General features: G+C 40.6%; 1 protein-coding gene across 1 annotated transcript in view; it reads right to left on the bottom strand.

The window, feature by feature from the left end:
• The window catches only part of LOC117497414 (melanocortin receptor 5-like), a 43,047-nt gene extending 26,579 nt beyond the window's left edge, over positions 1 to 16,468 (bottom strand). Inside the window, exons 1-3 of the mRNA XM_034149391.1 lie at positions 16,439 to 16,468; positions 2,086 to 2,315; positions 1,822 to 1,928 (exon numbers count right to left, since the gene is read on the bottom strand). Of these exons, the coding sequence (XP_034005282.1) occupies positions 1,822 to 1,928; positions 2,086 to 2,280 (302 nt within the window). The 5' untranslated portion in view covers positions 2,281 to 2,315; positions 16,439 to 16,468. The remainder of the gene's footprint in view (positions 1 to 1,821; positions 1,929 to 2,085; positions 2,316 to 16,438) is intronic.
• Between the last annotated feature and the right edge of the window lie 5,004 nt (positions 16,469 to 21,472).

Consider the following 21,472-nt stretch of genomic DNA (forward strand, 5'->3'; position numbering starts at 1 on the left):
CTAATATTTAACTCCCTCCACCCCGGATAAAAGCACGTTAAGAAGCCCCTTTTCTCTAATTCCACAACGTTGGATGAAATAACATTAGGAGAACGGATTAACAGGCTGTTCATGGTTAACGTGTGTTGCTAACTTTATCCGGTATCCTAGCCTAATCTGTTTAGTTGTCCGGTTGAAAATTAACGCAAGCTCTACTATGCCCATTGTAGAACAGGAAACAGAAGTTGGTCCAGGTTCTGGTCAACCCAAAATTGTGATAGAGAGAGAAACATGTTTTGTCATTCTGCCACCTCTAATGCTTACAGCAAGTGATCAATACCTCAGAAGGGTTCATGTACATGTAGGCTACGGTTTGTTAGCTGTTTGCTTAAACTACCCATATAGCTATGTTGCCGGATAGCAAACTCACCCTTATCTGAAACGATCGGATAAAAGGTTTCGTCAAAGGCATTGCAAACAATAACGTGATATCAGAAAACTAGAAATGTATAACTCACCTGACACTGTGGCGTACTATTCTCTTCATTCGAGTCTGTCATGTCCTGTAAATGTCAACAATGGATGTGTAATAAGAACGTCAACAGCCTGATGGCAACCGAAAATCCCTCTCTTCTCGTATCTCAGATAGAAGATATGGTTGGAGACGACCAGCCAATCAGAATAGACCTTCTCGAGTTCTCCGATTGGTTGGTTTTGTGGCACATTTGTAACGCTGTGACAACTTGAGCGAGCAGGCAGGCAAAGCTGAGCGCGCACAGGGTGGAGAGGTCGAGCGAGGGAGAGAGAGCGCGTGCAGCGGTCTGCTTGCGCACGGAGCAGGAATTTTATGAGAGAAAATATATTTCTCTGTGCTCAAAAATGTTCAAGTGCGCGCTCAATAGCATTTTCTATGCTCAACATGTTTCATTGAGTGCTCAGGATAGAGGCACAAATATAACGCCATACAGATGAGGCTGATGGGATATGCATCTATTTGTATGTATTTGGTTACGAAGCAAAGTATTGAACACATTTAATTGACCTGCTGGTGGCGCTAGAGGAAAAGTCAGGGGCTCAAGATATTTAGATGCTCCCTATGCTTCCTATATTCCTACAAAATGTCAAAGCAGACTATTGAACAGTTAGTGAGACATAACAGTCCAAGTGATTGACTGACAGACTGACCATCAACACTGCCCAGCATAAAGCTAGATGTGCGTCCACTGAAAAGTTTCACAATAAAGAAGAGATGAACAATAACCATGTACAGTAAATACTTCTGAAATTATCATGGCCTGAAGGAACAGCCGCAAATTACCCAATGTCATTTTTTGCACTTTGTCCTGAGTTTGGGTTTAGTTTAAGGCCCTTATTGTCTCACTTTGTGTTGTTCTTTCATTGTATATCAATTTCTCTTGATATAGGAGTATTACACAACAATTCAAAAGTGATGGGAAAGCAGGGGTTCAGTCGGGGGCCACATGATTTTCCGCGTTGACCCAAATCATGTCAGGCCCCAGGATGAAGTGAATTAGGAAACTGTTTAACGATTGATTTAACTATGCAATAGCTTCAAAGAGGCTGAAACACAAAAAAACATAAGGCTACTGTTGAAACATAAAACATTCAATGAATTTATCGGCACCCACATAAGAACATAGCACTGCAGAGAAATAGATTTTGAATTTATGAAACAGTTTCTTTATTCAAATGTTTTATCCGAAACACTGGAGAATGGCGCACGTTTAATAATCCACCTACTTACTAATCATACAGACCTGGCACATGTCAATCTTAAAAAGAGAGTTTTGATTCTAAGATCATATGTTATGAACCTCTCACCTGCAGACGAAGAAGTACATGGGTGAGTGGAGGTTCTTGTTCTTTACTATGGCTGTGATGACCAGGATGTTCTCCAGCAGGGAGATGATACCCAGGATCAGGAAGACCTGATGAGAGCAGAACACAGTGTCACAGAGAGGGAGGTTAGAGTAGATGAGCAGAAAAGCAGAAGACTTGTCCTAAAATGGAAATAGCAAAGTTAATAAAATAGGAAAGAGTAAAAAAAATGCTGCATATTGGTGTTCAGTAGCACCCTGTCCATACCTCGACTGCGATGTGGACCTGCTCACACGCTGCAGGTTTGGAGGTGCTGGTCTTGCCTTGTAGCAGTGGGGGGGGCAGGGTGTAGTTCTGGTGATAGTAGGAGTAGGCCCAGGTGGAGTTACCCAGCAGCCCCTCCTCTTGGTAGGAGGACTCATCAGACAGATTCATGCCTGCCGTGGCTTTGCTCCAGATCATTGCTGCTTGTTTGTGGGGGACATTTCCCAAGCAGGCTGCAAAGGAGAACAGCACAATGTTCACAGTGCAATGTGAACTAGAGAATGCAATTCCTGAAGAAATTCACAGTGGGAATGCTTTATGCTGAAAAGCTGACGCTTAACTGCTATGCTGAAATGTAATGTGTAAGAAGAAAGTGAAGAATTTAGATTGAAATGATACATGAACACTGGGGGCTTGAATGTGTGATGAGAGAATTAAAGAAAGTAAAAAGGCTTGGAAAAGCAGCAAAATATTTGAACTGCAAACTTTTGAACTAACTTGATGGCGAATGATCTGTCGCCATGGCAACGGTATTTGATGACACCCTATAAGACGCTTAGATGTGTTGATGGCTGCATTGTTACCAAACCTGTGAAGTTTTGGGCCGTTTGGAGAATTTTCACTGAAGTTATGAGAAAACTGTGTTTCATAGCGAGCAATGTGTTGCCAAGGCAACTGCATTTAAAGAAATCTCAAAATTGTCAAATAGATGTCTTCACGGCTGGACTGTTAGCACACATGTGAAGTTTGAGCACTTTTTGACCATTTACACAGGAGTTATAGCAATATCGTATCTTACGGCGAGGGATGCGTTGCCATGGCAACAGCTTTTGAGGAAAACTCACTAATGGCACATAGACATGTTGAGGGCTGGACCATTAACTGTCATCTGAAGTCTGGGGCTGTTTTGACCATTTTCATAGGAGTGACAACAACATTGTGTATTATGGCAAGGGGTGCGTTTCCATGGAAACGGCATATGGTGAGATCTCAGATTTGGTGTAGAGCTGTTGAGGCATGGACCGGTGATATACAAGCGAAGTTTGGGGGACGATCGGATCGTGTCCATTGGAGTTACAGCGACATCGTGTTTTATGGCGAGGGATGCGTTTCCTTGCAAACAGCATATGATGAAACCCCATAATTGACATAGAGCTGTTGAGGGCCGGACCATTAACCATTATCTGAAGTCTGCTGCTGTTTTGACTATTTGCATAGGAGTTACGACAACATCGTGTTTTATGGCGAGGGATGCGTTTCCATGGAAGCGGCATATGGTGAGATGTCAGATTTGGCGTAGAGCTGTTGAGGCATGTACCGTTGATATACAGGTGAAGATTGGGGGACGATCGGACCGTGTCCATTGGAGTTACAGCGACATTGTGTTTTATGGCAAGGGATGCGTTGCCATAGTAACACCACATTACGTAACATCAGATTTGATGTAGAGCTGTTCAGGGCCACAGTGTTAACGATCATGTGATGTTTGGTGGCGTTCTGAGCATGTCAGTTGGAGTTATGACATCATCATGTCATATCTCCAACACACAGGTGTTTATGTTTGAGCTAACGACGTTATGAAACACCTGTGCTTGAGCCCAGAGATCAAAGGTTTCCATGGTGATGTGCAGTAATCAGTGAGAGGAGAGCCTTTCCATTGTTCTGAATGAAAGATAAACCTCTTACATGTGAACGTTTTGTTGAAGAACCGTAACAGATATCGGTGAAATTTCAAGACGTGAAGCATGTCAAGGACCCTGAGCGTCGGAGTCTGCTTTTTGTGTAATTTCGGGTCAATAATGTGGCCTTTTTTGGCAGATTAACTAAAGGTGTGCGGCTGCTGTGAGGAAATATCAGGCTGAATTTACAATGGGCCTTAATGGAGACATGTTGAAAGTTTTTGTCACTTCATGCCCTCAAGAGGCATTTTGTTTAATTATTTTGATGAATTATTTGTCATTTCTCAAGCTACGAGATGTTTTCCTACGTTTGTCATGAAAAAGTATGTCTCAGGAATGTAGGGTTTGGGAATTATGGCAGTTTTAAAAAAAAATATGAAGGCAAATTTCAAGATGTCCTACCCTCTAGCTGTGACATCCCGCACTCTAGTTAATGTTAAAATCTGAAGAAAGCCTCTTTACCAAGGTCTGAACAATGTTTAATATCTCTAAAAGTAAGAATCAGATTTAAAAGTTGTGTTACACGAATAATGTCAGAAAGATGTGTAACATTTTAAAGTTCGAATGAGGTTTCTGAGTGAAAGTATGAAGGAACAGTTAGCAGTTGAAGTCGCATGAAGATTTTGAAGATTTTTCAAGTCTGAAGAGTTTCTCCATTGACTTCAATGTTAAAAATGTGATGAATTATGGGATATATCTCGGGAATTATGAAAGTTATGAATGATAAAAGTAATAGCAATCGATTCCCGACCGAGCTGAATGTTTTGATGTTTGAACGGAGTTTCTGTGATGAGGAATGTGGGAGGAGAAGCGCGGCAAAATAAGCCGGCGGAATAATAAACTTTTCGTGCGTAGCATAACAAGTAGTTGGAATGCTGTTATCAGCATTCCAAATTGATTTGTTTTCCCTTCAAACAACTTTGATTAATGTTTTTGTGTGATAAGCAGTTCAAACCAGTTAGCTGGAGGAACCAATGAGGAATTAATTTGGGGAAATTCTCTCCTGTGTTATTATCCAAAGTGAATGTAAACTTGAATAATGTACATCATTTTAATGTAATAATTAAGTTCGATGTCGATGAAAATTCAGACGAATCTGCTCAGCATGCCATGAGTGATTGTGGGCAGGAACTGCCATGATATATATCATGTGTAGTCTTCAAAATTGGCAGGACAAAAAATGACAATTCCTCGCAAGAAAACACTATCATACAATGATAATAAATGTGTGCAATTTTGTGTATTGAATGTTTCTTTCAATGTTATGGTTAGCAGTTCTTTTTAATAAAATAAGTGAAAAATTCAAGCTCCGTTTTTTTATTAATTGTTTATTTATGGGCAAATATCCCCTATTACAGTGTATATAAGTCTCTAATGGGTGACATATATCATTAGCTGAGGTTGTGCTGATTTCTGGGATGTGTAAAACTTGATTATACTGTAAAGAAATGACAATCTATAAGGCAAAACACAAACATATACAAAAACGGAAATGTCCTATGTGGGTCTCAGAGGGTTAATGCTCTTATTGTTTGTTATGTTTATAAAGCACTTTGAATTGCCTTGTGTTGAAAGGTGCTATATAAATAAACGTGCCTTGCCTTGAGGGTCTCAAATTAAAATCTGTCATGGTAGGCACATTATTTAAAAGTCTCCAAGATCAACCACAGCACTGAAGAGCAGAAACGTTAGGGATTGTGACATCAAGTAATCAATCAATTACACACACAGGATGAGAACTACAGTGCATTCACACCAAGCTTTGGGACTTCCTTAGAACTGGGGACTGAGCAACCTCACTGTCACACATATTGTCTTATTGTAACGTGTTAATATGTGTGACTCAGAGGAGCTGGAAGTCATATTCTGTTACCTTCAAATAGCTACTAACTAACTACTGCTGAAGCTGCATACATATTTGCGTTACAAACATGGAATAGCCAAGAGATAAGTCTTCTTAATATGTACTTCTCTGTTCCTTTAGGACTAAACATGTACTGGGTTACTTTCAAGTTGATTCAATGGTTTCCTGGTAAAATATAAATGTGTCTGCCTCAATGACTCAGTGCTGCACTAGACTGGTTGAGATGGTTGAGGATTAGTTTTAAGGTTAAATCGCAAAGTGAAATGATGTCATACAGTCATAATAATCAAAATATGGCATTGTAATTAGATCCCATTATACATCAGTGAGACACAGTTTGTCTATAATGGGATGTAATCTCAGCTGAAATTAAAACAAAGGGGCCCTGGAGGCTGTTTGGTTATGACATAAAAGAGATGAGGGGCCCTGCCATAACACTGTGAATGAGACACAGAGAGCCTCATCCTGTTCTCAGCTGATTGTATGTGATGACATCTGACTGGAAAGCTTCAGCCCTGTAGGCAAGTCCCCCCCCCCCCCCCCCCCCCCAACCACACCCCACAGAACAGTATGACTAATGGACCCTCCAGTGATGTCAAATGATACTATTGGAGTTGGTTTTACATTTGAGCAGAGCTGAAACCACCGTTATTTGAATAAAAAATGCATGTTAAGTGCTACAGCTGTTAAAAGCTGATACAGAGTAAAACGTGTACACAGAAAGCAAACACACCGATGAGAAAACAAAGCCATTCCAGTTTATTTAAGAGATAAACTGAATTCTCCATTATGCCTATCATAGCCCCTGTGTGGACTGCAGTCACACAGGGGCTCATTTGAGAAGAATGCAAATTATTCAAATCCCATTACAAGAGAACACAATGAGCCTAAAGTAATTCATCTTTGCTGCATGGCTAAATGAAAAAGCCATGCCTGTTAAGTTTGAGAAGTTAGGACATGTTGTTGCTCTTATGTATGGACTTTTTTTAACACAGTAATTGAAGTAAATGGACATTTTATCAGCCTAATTGGAATTACATTTTTACAGTATTAATCGACACGAAAGGTATTTTAAGCTTCAAAGAGGAGAAGCAATTACTGGAAATATTATTTATGTTCAAACTATTTACAAGTGCAAATGTCAAACAATTCCCAGTGGCTAGAGCAATTATAATTCAATAATTGAATGTATAGCTGTCTTTTCAGAGTGTATTACCGTTTCTACTTTCTCACATTTGTTAATTTTCTGCTCATTTCAGTATCATAGGATCATCTCAAATACGCAGAACTTGTAAAATGATCTGTTCTGTTGTAATGACTGAAGTGTGTCTATAATTAAATCCTACTCGTTGTTCGTTTCCATATATGATCCTGAAGGAAGTCATCTTTTCACGGTTTGGCATACTTTCACGCACTGATGGAAATATAATATCCTGAATTTCCCCACAGGAATTAATAAAGGTCCATCTTATCTTATCTTAAATATATTTAGAGTGCTCTATATATCACATTCAAAGCAGCAAGCACAGACATTTAAATCATTTGATGCTATCTGTTTTACCAAAAAAGGAGCACAGTGTGAACATTGTGTTCAAACTACATGAGATATCAAGTTCAGTATTTGCTTTGACAAAATTGGTTTATGAGTACAATGATTTATTAAGCTGCTACCTCAGTATATCAGCATTCCTAAATATACTTTGTTATTTGAGGTATTTATAATAACCTCTAAAGACATTCTTCAAAGTATCATATCAAGAGGTGTAAGTTTGAGATCACAGCAGGTAATGAATTGCGTCAACAGCACTGATTCTGAAATGCTTTTGAAAGGCATTAGTACACACCCATCACACCTTACATTATCTTTAATACTCAGAGGAATTTGTGAACTAATGTAAATGTTGTATGCTTCATAATGTTGGCACTCAACCATTGGCTGTGTAAAATATTACTGAAGTTATCAGTATAATGTTCACTGACAACTCTTTTCTTTCTTACAAAATATGCACACTCACAGCAATCTGCTCAAAGTGACTACAACTATTTATTTGAGGTTTGCACAGCACCAGGGAAACATTGAGCTTTTCATTTATTACAAAAACTAGTCTGCAGCTCAAACACAGAGGGACATAGCCAGCAAAATGTCAAATAGGCACATGAGAACTGACCAAGAGCACAACTCTCCCTTTGCTGTGCCCAATTCCCATCTTTTATTCAGACTTGCTTCATGCTAAATATAAAAGTAAATCAATGAATCCCCTCCATTAACATGTTGACATTTCCCCTTCATATGACTCATCAGAGCATGGTGGCAGATGTCAAAGCAGTTTAATTCTAAAATTGTCTTCCCCACCAGTTCATTTCCAGATCTTTTGGAAAGTTTTGATCAAATGTTGTTTCCCGCTGCATAAGGAAGGGCGTTCAGCAAGTCAACAGCACGGCCCAAAGTGACTGGAGGAGCATTTATATGTTCAAAATAGGATAGCCCACACCATACCTATACCTGTGGTTAATGTGCAGGCTGTAGCCACCTGCACTTTCTGATGGTGTGTGTGCTCACACACTGATATATGTAGTTCTGTCGTGACAGCAGCTGTGATCCTTTAATCCCTGTGTTTTTTCTCAGGTACTCTCCATCTTCCTTCACTCCCAGGGGATTATTTATTGACATGAATCATGTGTCACAACAAGGAGAGCAATACAACACCTGGACAGAGTCAATAGAGTCATGTTAGTCATTTTCAACTCAAATCCCCACCATGGATGCACACTATCAGGAAGAAACATGACATGTTTTTAGTTCTTACCTGTTACATATGGGGGTTATTCCCTATCTTTATTCAAGAACGTGGTCTTTACATTTGAGAGCATAATTGATTGATTTCACGTTCAGATTATGTATTTCTTTCCCTCAAACCCTGTCCTCGCACTCAAATAGTGCCTGCTTGCGCTTAGATTTGCTCTGCTTCTGCTCAAACTGTACGCTTGCACTCAGATATATTGCTGCTTGCACAGATTTCCCGTGTTCCAGCTTAAAACCTTCTCCTTGCACTCGGGCTGTTTCTGTGTGCTCGTCAAATGTCTGCTCTCAGATTTCTGCTCTGCGCTTGGATTCTTTGTGCAACAACCCTGTCAAAATCCCTCAACCAATAGGAGGCCAGGTGTCCTTGCGGGTACGTTCGCTTTACTTATTAGAGCGTCCCGTAAGGGCGGTTACTCTTTGGTTTATAAACTCCTGCCCTCCACGGCTTTATCACATGTACTTCACTTGTTTCATTTACAACTTTTGGGGGAAAAAAGTACAGTTAATATATATATATATATACCAACACCTTACATAATAGCTACGTTAATAGTAGCCGTAGCACACCGTGCTGCAGCAGAACAATATTCTGGAGGATCGCTGTCCAACATGGAGCAAAGTCATATTGTTTTATTTGCCATACTTTTTACGCGGGTAAGGGTGTCGTGAATCAACCACGTCAGGTCTTGCTCATTCATTGACAGCTGCATGAACTAACATGGCTATTAACGTTAGCTTAAACCAAGGTGGTAATATTTCAAATGGCTCTTAAATACACGCAATATAGTAATCGTAATTTATGCTTCTGTGAGTTTCATTTCCCCTTCATCCATGGGTGTAGCACATTTTGTAGCACGTTTAAGTTTAAGCAGTATGGCTAAATAAAAAACTCACATTAATAATTAGGGATGCTCCGATCGATCGGCCGCCGATCGTTATCGGCTGATATTCACTCTTAATAGTGTGATCGGTGCTCTCTATAAAGGCCTACCCCTGGAACTACCTAAACTAGTTATAAATATGTTTATTCTTCACTGTCGGGTCACTCATTACTGGATCAGTGAGCTGCATGAGACGATACTGACAGGCTGTCAGGAGAGAGAGAGAGGGGGAGAGAGGAAAAGAGAGCGCTTCCGCTAATTTCTCCCGTGTCATTATCCAAAGTTAATGTAAACTTGAATAATGTACTTCATTGAATGTAATAATTAAGTTGGTTGTTGTTTGTGGAAGCGCATCATGTATTGAAAAATGTATCTGAACTTTTCGATCCGTTACGATTATAAACTGAAGCAATATAAAAAAAAATGAGCCCCATTAACTGAGTTTTAAACATCACTTTAACCTGTTAAGCCCAGAGCCTGTTTTTCAAGCCTCAGGCTCGAAAGTGACATTCCCAGAACAAATGACTATATCTTCACTTCTAAAAGGGGTAAATTAATAATCTTTTTTCTCAAAGCAATGATAAACCTGTGAGTTGGATGTAGAACAGTCAGAATCAATATAGAATTTTTTTATTTTAAAGTAAATTCAGATTGAACATAGTAAAAAAAAATGTAAATTATAGTGTCCGTCCAAAAAAAAAACATTACTTAGTGTGAAAACCACCCTTGAATGATGGGATAGTAGGGCTGTCAATCAATTCAAATATTTAATCGCGATTAATCGCATGATGTCCATAGTTAATCGCTATTAATCGCAAATTAATCGCACATTTTTTATCTGTTCTAAATGTACCTTAGAGGAATATTTTTCAAGTTTTTAATACTCTTATCAACATATGAGTGGATAAATACGCTTTATGCAAATGTTTGTTTATTGTCATTGGAACAATGACAAATATTCTCCTGAATATTCTCAACACAACAACCTCTGAACAATGACAAATGTTCTCCTGAATATTTTCAATTCAACAACCTGGAACCTCTCTCTCTCTCTTACACTCTCTCCCAACCCTGTGTTCTTCTTTTTGCCGCTGCTTTTAATTGAACTATTCACATCTTAAACTGCACTGTAACTTTTATCCATGTATTTTTTCTTTTAATGTTTATTTTATTATCTTTTCTTTTTAATGACTGATTTTAAATGCCATTTTCTTAATGTCTTCCATTTTTGTAAAGCACTTTGAATTGCCTTGTGTTGAAAGGTGCTATATAAATAAACTTGCCTTGCCTTGCCTTGCCTTTGCACTGAGCCAGTTGCTCAAACAGACAAGCCTGTTTACAGTTGTCGGCGAAATGCTGCTCCTCTGTCTTCATAACAGTCAAAGCATGAGACTGAAGTTCCCACTGTGGGTCAAAATAATGCGCTGTGATGTGCAGTCAACACGTTGGATGCGATCCGAATGATCTAACGCAGCCCCTCGTCCTCCACAATGTTAAGCTGTAGCTACCCATTTAGCTATCGCTGTTGTTGTCCAGGCGTGTCCCCGGCAAACTTTCAAGCGTGGTCTGCCGCAAGCGAGCGGCAGGAGCGGGGCTGTCAGCATCAGCTGTGTGCTTGGCTTGCTGTTTAAAACACCTTTTTTTGTATCGATATCTCTCGCTAGAATCTCCCACCATCCAACTAACAACAACAACAACAACAACGTCAAGCCTTTGGGCTCTGAAACTACGGGGCGGGGACAAATACACATGCGTTAATCGCACGTTAAAATAATTAGTGGCGTTAAAAAAAAATTGCGTTAATGCGTTATTAACGTGTTAACTTGACAGCCCTATGGGATAGTAGACTAAAAGCTTTATGAATCCAAACTATAACATATAATAAGTACCCTGTATCAAGATTGTTGCAAAATAAGTGACATTTGACCTTTCTAGAGAGATTTAGAAAAATAAAACCCACTTCTGGGGTCATTTGGGTGCATTTTCTATATCTCTGGCCCCCCTCAGTCGATTTTGATGATTGACAGCTCTTTTTAACCGTTAGAGCCAATAGAATCGAGGGGAAGTTCCTCAAATCCATCTAAACATTACCCATTGGTGAATGAGTGATGCGTAGCCAGAATGCCCAAAACCGGAAGCTGTCATACTCTCGTAGCAGCTAATATGAAATCTCCGTTATTGACATAAATATGAAGATGGATTATCAGTAATCATTTCAAAGTGACACAGACACATTGGATTAACCTTCAGCAGCGTTGTTATGTGCCATTGAACACAACTTTTGATCAGCAAACAACAAAGGTAAGACATTTTAGCCATTTTGGCTCCGTCAAGCTAATTTCTTTGTTGTTGTTTATTGTCGTTTCGCCGCGAGTTCTGATCGCTCAGTGATGATACTTATATGTCTGGAATCGGTGGAATCCCAGCTTGCTAATCGATATCTTGCTTATGCAGATCCGATAAGTAATAAGGGTATTTTATCATGAGTTCTGTGCTAAATGCGTTAGCATTCTTTCGCTCAGGGCTAATTCAAAGCCTTTGTTATTACCCTTTTGTTTTGTTTAGCTAAAAATGGTTAATATTATCTGATAGCTGAGTTTCTTCCCATTAAGTGAGTATGACACATTCATAGTTTATTAAAAGTTAAGAAGCCCTCAGACGCTGTTTCTTGCAAGATGTTGCATCATGCGACTCTGGGGCATGGGGCTTAACTGGTTAATTAAATGGAAGATCCCCCATAGCCTTTGAGTCCTAGACCTGGTGACGTACAAATTAAAACTATAAATTGCGTCACTCGCTACTCCCCTTATAACATGTCAAATCACATTTCAACGTACCCCAGTCCATCAGCCTAGCCTTTAGCAAGTATGATAGCTGCCAGAAGTTATCGTTTGGCTCAGGGGAGTGGACGCGGATCAGTGAAACTTCCTGCAGACTCGTGCGGACTCAGAGCCGTAACCGTAGCAGATCCAGAGATCCAGGCAGACTCGTCATGCACGAGTCAACAGCAGACTCAGATTCGCAAATCCTGACTCACTGAATCAAGGGAACTTCCTTCACTTCCTGCAGACTCGTGGGGACTCAGAGCCGTAACCGTATAGCAGATCCAGAGATCCAGACTCGTCATGCACGAGCATAGCCGCGGGAACTGGGAAGTAATTTTACTTAGGGGGTGCGGCCAAAAGTGGGGAGAGATTTCAACAACAGTAACATGAAGTTTTTCAAATGTACACCATTCGCAGCCCCGCCTCCAGCACCCCTACTTCCCGCGGCTATTGTGCACGAGTCAACAGCAGACTCAGAGATTCGCAAATCCTGACTCACTGTGCAAAACATAGCAGACTCATGCGGACTCAGAGCCGTAACCGTATAGCAGCAGATCCAGAGATCCAGCAGACTCGTCGTCATGCACGAGTCAAGAGCAGACTCAGATTCGCCAAATCGCCAACATTTTTGTGATCAACATTTTTTATTAAAGCAAAAGACACTGTGTAGCGGAGGTTAATGTAACGTTAGTTTAATATGCTCGTGAAATGCAACAACTTTTCGGTTTCACCGGTAGGATTTCTACGCTCTTGGTGATGCTGACTCATATGACTCAAAGGACTCGTATGATCCGGATCTCTTCAATGACTGACTCAGAAGACTCAGAGTCCGTAAAAGGATCCGGATTTGCCATCTCTACTGGGCAGTCAGCTACAAGCTGACAGTCAACAGCAGTCAGCACTGTGCTTTTTCCCCAAAAAAGTTGTAAATGAAACAAGTGAAGTACATGTAATAAAGCGTGGAGGGCGGGAGTTTATAAACCAAAGAGTAACCGCCCTTAAGGGACACTCTAATAAGTAAAGTGAAATCTGAGAGCAGACATTTGACGAGTGCACAGAAACAGCCTGAGTGCGAGGAGAAGGTTTTAAGCTGGAACACGGGAAATCTGTGCAAGCAGCAATATATCTGAGTGCAAGCGTACAGTTTGAGCAGAAGCAGAGCAAATCTAAGCGCAAGCAGGCACTATTTGAGTGCGAGGACAGGGTTTGAACGAAAGAAATACATCTGAACGTGAAATCAATAAATTATGCTCCATAACCCCCATAGTTACAATGTGTTATCAAATATTGATATTGCATGTTGGTATCATCAGTTAGCATCAAATTATGTTGGTATTTTCAATAACAAACATCATGTAAAAAATATGTATAAAAAGAGATATCACACACATCTACAAAGTCTCAAGAACATCACAATATTGTCAAAGTCATATTTCTCTGTGGTCCTTCAAGAAGAGAAAGAGACAAGCACTCGAACATTTTAATACTGCTATAAGATAAAGGCATGGAGAATTTCTACAGTTGGCTAAGTAAGAAAGCCATCTTGTTGTTAGCCTTTACTACTGTAGGATTTTGCTACAACAAAAGGCAGGATATATGTCAATGATTAGCATTACTTTAGTTTAGTAGCTAGCCTATGTTTCAATGTGTTGTGTACTATACCGATAATAACGACACACTCTATCTTACTCTCACGTACTTTACTTGTAATGTTCCACACGATACAATGCAACATCCTAGCCGCGCTAACTTAAAAACTGCTGCTCATGCCTGGTCCCTCGACTCATGTCGTCCCCCCTGGCCACCTGTGCATCAACAAATAATGTCCCCCTGGCAAGCGTATATTGCAACAGCCTAGCTAACATGTTTTAATTTACTGGTGAAGTACCAATTCAAAATGTGCCTGAAAATTGAGCTGTACCCAGCATGCCATTTGATAATGGTCCCTCTATGTAAACAAAAATAAAAGTATGTACATAATGCACTACCAACAAAGTATGACCCAGAGATCTCACTGGGTAGATGCACAAAGTGTGAACATTTTGGATGAACGGTTTTCAGGCAAAAATAAGGACAGACATTCATACGAACATTATGCTTTCCAAACCATTGGGTTGCATACAAGGCGTAATCTATTAATGTCGACTACTTGCACTCGCAAAAAAAAATGTCAGCCTTATCAGGTTTAACTCCAGACGTTTTGACAGGTTTGGCATGACAGTTGTATTAGTCAGTCAGCTATATGCTAACACACTCGATGGCAGAAAAGGGATTGTACCCCTCTGCAATGTGCATCACACGTGCATCGTACTGTACGAACGAGCGCAGGCCACAGTTCAGGAATGATCAAGATCAAATAGTATTTACGTACCTTAACTGTTACAGTGCCGATTCACCCCCTACACACACACACACACACGTATTTGTTTAAATAATTATTTATGACAATTGTTCTGATAAGCTGGTAAAGTTTACTGCATCTATCCTCAGTAGAGCCAGTGAATGAGGACCTGAATGCCTCTCAGCCGTCGAAGAAGAAGATCTCTATCTGCAGCTGATCTCATGATGTGACTGAGTCCATAAAATGACATGGAAGATAGCAAAACATTATGGTCACGACCACCTCATCAAAGGTTGCCATGACAACTCATGACAAACAGTGTGACATGGCCTCCCAGACGCCCCAAAAACAGCAATATCACCATTCAGTCACATATAAAGCTTTCTCTGCTTGCCAAAAGATTCACCTACAGGTTTATTCAAATAGGTTGTAAGATCTCACTGGAAATGATCATAGAAAAAATTTATATATTTATCTTTATTGTAGTAAACATACTGTCGGCCTGTAAACAACCGTAAACATATCAGAGAAAAATCTTGCAAAACAGCAGGAAAGATTATTTTGCTTTATTTTAAAACTAAATCATAAGCTGAATTTAACACCAGACACACTGCATTTGTTTTGTTTGTTGAATCACACTCACTCTTTGCCTTATTTTCCTCGTCATTTGCGATGTTGTTTTTAATTTTACTCTGGTTTTAACTCTACCCGTGGATAGCTATATTTCTTATTTATTTTTGTACTTTTGATTGAGTTGCCTGTTAGGAAAATGCTCACTGGTAGACAGTGATGGAGTGTCAATATCTAAAGTTTATATTGGAAAGAGGCTGTGAGACCAATCTAAATGCTGCTAATGATCAAATAAAAATGTTGCCACTTTAACGTTCCCTCAGCAGGAGATGTGTTTATCAGGAACTAGATTCAGGTCAGTCAGTGAAAAGGCAGCTCCTCTCTCTGATGCTGCTCTGCCAGTCTTTTACTCATTTTCTCCAGGCTATCATTATCGTGACAATTAGACTGAACAAGCAAACTGTAATTTTCTCCAGACTATTATCACAGAGACACTTCACTGAGCAAGAAGGGCATTTCTGCACAATTAGGGTGAAATGTATTAAATGTGTGAGGTGTGATCTCTGATATGTGATCAGCTTTTACGGAGTGATTCTCTGCTCGGTTTGTGTGCCACAGTTACAGCATCTGTAACTCTGTGTTTGTGTTTCCAGAGGAAGTGGCAGAGCGGCTCAGAGGGAGGCTCTCCCCGATCTATCTGCAGTGTGAAATCATAGCTACAGAAGCATAATGCATGCATATTACCATGGTGATCTCATTTCTTAACAGACATCAAGACTGATGATAAAGTTGCTTGAAGGATGATGTATTGTGATAAAATTAAATGTTTTATACATTCTACACAGCTCTGAGTCCTGTATATACACATATATAAAATATCCATTTATTCAGTAGACATCATTGGTTATGAGTTTGTGATGTGCAAAAAACTGTTGGTTGTCCGGTTGATCTTAGTCCCCACAGATGATTTAGGATTCAAACGTTTATATTAAAATATAAATATAAAAATAATATAATATGATTTATAGTGTGTAATAAAGCTGTCAGTAGTTGATCTTTAATTAAAAGAAAAAATGCAAAAAGTAGAAAATCCATTGCATTGTAAAAACATGCATGAATATCGTCCATGTGACCCTGAATGTAAATGCAATACACACTCTGTTTTAATACTAGAGACAAACATGGAGTTTCTATACAAAAATCACAGTGACAAAATTATAATGAATAATGATCGTTACACTACACAGTAACACACACAAGATTAAAGTCTGGCCATTAATACCAGCTTTTGTATTAATTACAGTTTTTACCACAACCAATGTAACAACGCAGAGAGGTGGTGAAATTGTGAAATTCATCACGAGTAGAGAGACAGAAAAAAAGAATGACTCACCTCTCGTAGGAGCTGTGACTCAAATCTTTCCCACAAGTGGCTCAGATGGACTGGATGGAGCCTCGATGAAGCATCAGACCGGTGCATTCATCGAGGGAGAGAGAGACAGGGAGAGAGAGAGAAAGAGAGACAGAATGAGAGAGGCAGAGAGAGAGAGGGAGAGAGAGGGAGGGAGAGAGAAATGGAGGGAGGGAGAGGAACTCCCTCCTCAGATCTGAAAGTGTGGACACGACATGCAGCCACTGCCAGCTATTTTTAACCACCCCCTCATATCGGCTGAGGGAAGCTGAAGCCAAAAGAGCAGAGCTTCTGTTTCTCCTGCTGAAAACACTCCGTCTGTGAGAAACTCCACCTTAAAAATGTAGCTGTAACATGTGAAATTGTGCATAAATTCTAAACTGCATACCCTGCGGTGAACAATAGAATGGGCAGCAAGATAACAGATATTTTAAGACAACTCCACAGACCTTTTAATATGTTTGTTTGGTTTAACCCAAAAACTCTGAGATGCTATACTTCATTCATTTGTACAGTGATATATTTGTTCTGATATTGCTGTTGTTATAATAGTGATGCAGTATCCGACCACAGCTGCAGCTAGGCTACATGACTGAAGACAACATGACATTCCATAGTACTTTCCAGCAATATGACTGGTTACACAGATTGTTTTGAACAAGTGCCCAGAAACAAAAAACGATTCAATGCCTCTTTATCAAATCAGGCAGTTAGTTAAAGGATATTTGCGAAAAAAAGTAAAATAATGCTTTTGTTAATTGCATTTCTATTTTCGAACCAGCATGGTACTCAACATAGTTGTGGCGGCTACCAGCTAAGGGACTTAGCAGCGATTACTGTCATATAGGGGGACCAGGTGTCCCGTTTTCTGCATAGCATTTGCATCATTTGACCTACAAACTGAGCTGATGACCAGCATTTGTTTGACAGTCACCCGGCTAAAACCTTTGAAGCAGTGCATAATATCTTGAAAATCTGCCACTCCGGCTGCTTCACCCACAAAAAAAAGACGTGTTTGCGGACAATTGTTTGTTGGAAAAATGTCTTTTCAAACCAAACATATATAAGTCCTTGTCATGATTTTAGTTTTGTGTGTTTAGTTATGGGTTTATTTTGAAATGCTGTTCTCCCTGTGTCTGGTCTTCCTTCCTGTGTTTGCCCTTGTGTTTCTGTCTCCCCTGCCCAGCTGTGTCTTGTCCTGTGATTACCCTTCTGTGTATTTAGTCTTGTCTTCCCCTGTGCTCCATGTCGGAACGTCGTCTTTTCCTTACCATGTTACCTGCGTAAGTTTGTTCTGTTTCATGTGCTCCCCAGTTTGTTAGAAAAAACAAGAAACAAATAAACACTGTCATCAGCTTTTTTTAATAAAGCTCGCCTTTTGTTCCTTGACATTTTGTCTTTTTTAACTGCACTTGGGTCCTGATTTTCCCCAACCCTCCATTCAGAAAACACGCATTTTAAAAGGTTTTTCAACTGCCGTCTTGTCTGCAGACCGGTATCAGTATGTTGTTACTTCGGCAACTTTTTTAAACGTGTATTACAATTAAATCACGGTAAAATATGTTCATTTTGTTGTAGTTGTAGCCTCCTTGCCAGCGATTCTCTCTGACCAATCAGCAGTCGAGAGTGTTAACGTCACTAGTTTAGCATATTCAGCCCGATTGTTGGCCCGGTAAGAACCTCGATTTTGGAGGGGCAGAAAAAAGGTGAAAAAGTAGCCCTGAGCCGGAATTACCCCTAGTGGAAAAGCAAAAAAAAGCCTTAAACCGTGCTACGTGCTGCAGTGGAAAAGCGCTTTAAGAGACGCAAGGCCAGGATTCCAGCCCGTGCCCCCGCAGCCATGGTTCCGGCTCCAGTATCGGCCCCAGCAGCCATGGTTCCGGCTCCAGTTCCGATCCCAGCAGCCATGGTTCCGGCCCCAGTTCCGGTCCCAGCAGCCATGGTTCCAGCCCCAGTTCTGGCCCCTCAAGTCCTTTCTCCATCGGTGGTCCCGCCGACTCAAGTCCCCTCTCCGTTGGTGGTCCCGCCAACTCAAGTCCCTTCTCAAGTCCCTTCCCCGTCGGGGGTCCCGCAGACTCATGTCCCTTCTTCATCGGGGGTCCCGCCGACTCATGTCTCTTCTTCATCGGGGGTCCCGCCGACTCATGTCCCAACTCCATGCTTTGTTCCGTTGGGGTTTCCGCTGGGGGTCCTGCCGACACCATGTCCTGTCCTGTTGGAGGTCCCGTCGACACCTGTTCCGCCGGGGTTCCTGCCAACACCATGTCCTGTCCTGTTGGGGGTCCCACCGACACCTGCTACGCCAGGGTTCCTGCCAACATCATGTCCCGCTAAGTTTGTTTGTCCCTGTTCTGCTTGAAAGCAAGTACCTGCGCTCTTGCAAACTGTTAAAACAAACGCTTCAACTTGTACAATTTAGAATCTGTATTTTTGAATATCGATCTTAAAGGTAGGGTAGGTAAGTTTGAGAAACCGGCTCGAGATACACTTTTTGTTATATTCCATGGAATGCTCTTAACATCCCGATAGCAATGAATATCTTAAGTGCTTTGACAAAAAATCCATAACAAAAATTCATCTGTGGAAGCCGTAGTACTGTAAAAAGCACGACCAATCATTTTAGCCGGCCCGGCTAAAATAACTGGATGGCCTACCTGCCTGTCAGCCTTCCATCTGTGCACAAACTTATCTCGTGCCCTCATTGGTCATGTGCGCGTTCGTGTGTGTTGGAGGAGGGGCTCTATAAGGAAGTGGCAGATTTTCTCCGGTTGTGTATTTTCAAATTCTAGCGATCTCGAGCCGGTTTCTCAAACTTACCTACCCCACCTTTAAGGTTAGCTAGCTTAACACGTGCTTCGTAGTTAGCTAGCTATCTTAGCTAATTCAGCTAACAGTTAACCAATCAATTTACTACTACTTAATACATTGAAAGCACTAATATTTTACATACGCCTATGGACTTTTACTCCTACGTTGAGTTATTAACGTTACCTTAACTGCACTTCTTAGTCACTGTCCTGCCTTGGCGAAGGTGAACTGAATGACCAACGTGTTACATTCTGCTGCGGAGTTTGGCTTGTGGTGCGTTCAGGTGATCCTCGTGAAATAGGAAATTCCCACTATGCAATCCTAAATTTGGACATGAACAGCCATCCACTTGTAAACACTGAGGACTGAGGACTGAGGAGGATCTCTCGATGTAAATAATATAGTACTGGCATTCGTTGTTTACATCTTTTAGTGGATATTGTCATTGATCCAGCTTCTGACAAACACATGGTAAATAAAGACACTCATTTTCCGACTTTATGAGAGATGACAAACACCACATGGATGCAGCATGCACATTCCCGGTTTTTCTTCTTTCAGGGCCAATGAGAAGCAGAGTAGGGGCGGGTCTTCGCATAATTAAATAATGCAGCAGGCACCAAATTCGCACACACCACTGAGAGCAATCGTAGTCGTCCACATCTGATGAAGTGTGTGAAAATTCAAGTCAAAGATATTGTGATTTATTTTTTTGTTATCCATATCGCTCAGCCATACTTGGTGTGTTAAGCTGTTCATGTTTAAATGTGTAATGTGGCATGGATTGTTTGAAAAAGTTTGGTGTGATATATGAAAAGCACCACAACCTCAGAAATTAAGATATATTGTTCTTTGTCCAGTATTGCTTATGCCATAGATAATAAGAGACCAGATAACAGGGGAAAGAGACGTTCCTTGAAGGAAGAGGGAGGGGGTACTGAGTAGCTGGCAGCCCCTCCCAACAGTGTCCTCACTGCTCAGGGACCCCCACCTTGATACCAGTTCCAGGGCAGTAACAGAGTAGAGATTGCACACCTACCTCAAGAGTCAATGTCATGCATATCATCAGTTATTCTGGTCCATATCCTTTAGGAGAGTGTGTTATGATGATTATCAGTTCATTTTGTGATTATCATTAAAAGAGATGTTAAAGGTGGGGTAGGTAAGTTTGAGAAACCGGCTCGAGATACACTTTTTGTTATATTCCATGGAATGCTCTTAACATCCCGATAGCAATGAATATTTTAAGTGCTTTGACAAAAAATCCATAAAAGAAATTCATCTGTGGAAGCTGTAGTGCTGTACAAGATAGATAGATAGATCGTACTTTATTGATCCCAAATTGGGAAATTGTTTTTGTTACAGCAGCATAAAAGGCATTTTACAATAAAACAAAATATACAAGAATAGAAATAAAATAAAATAAAATATAAAATAAAATATAAAATATACATGTCAAAATACAAAATAGAAAATATACATACAGATATTATATATATATATATATATATATATACAAATATATATATATTCAAAATATATGGAATTATGGAGTATTAAATATGAAACAGATTATGTGTGAGTAAAAATGTACAAGGTGGTTTTATTTCTAGAGAAACTATGGAGCAGAGAGTTCTCTTCCAGCCAGAGGTGATTTGTTGTACAGAGTTATTGCAGTGGGCAGGAATGTTTTCCAGTATCTGTCCTTGTGACAGGGGAGCTGCAGCATTCTGTTGGAGAAGGAGCTCCGTTGACTGTCCAGCTGCAGGTGGAGAGGATGGGTGGGGTTATCCATGATGGACAACAGCCTGTTCAGTGTCCTCCTCTCCACCACAGCTTCAAAGGGTTCCAGCTTGATGCCGATGACTGACCCAGCTTTCCTGATCAGTTTATTGATCCTGCTGGTGTCACCGGCTCTGATGCTGCCCCCCCAGCAGACCGCAGCAAAGAAGAGTGCACTAGCCACAACAGACTGATAGAAGATCTCCAGCATCTTACTGCATACGTTGAAGGATCTCAGTTTCCTCAGAAAATAGAGTCTGCTCATCCCCTTCTTGTACACAGCGTCAGTGTTGATCCTCCAGTTCAGCCCATTGTCTAAGTGCACTCCCAGGTACTTGTAGACCTCCACAACTGCCACATCCTCTCCCAGAATGCACAGGGGCAGAGGAGGAGATGTCCTCTTCCTCCTGAAATCAATGACCATCT

The sequence above is a fragment of the Trematomus bernacchii genome, unplaced genomic scaffold (genome assembly GCF_902827165.1).
Source record: "Trematomus bernacchii unplaced genomic scaffold, fTreBer1.1, whole genome shotgun sequence".
Classification (NCBI taxonomy): Eukaryota; Metazoa; Chordata; class Actinopteri; order Perciformes; family Nototheniidae; genus Trematomus; species Trematomus bernacchii.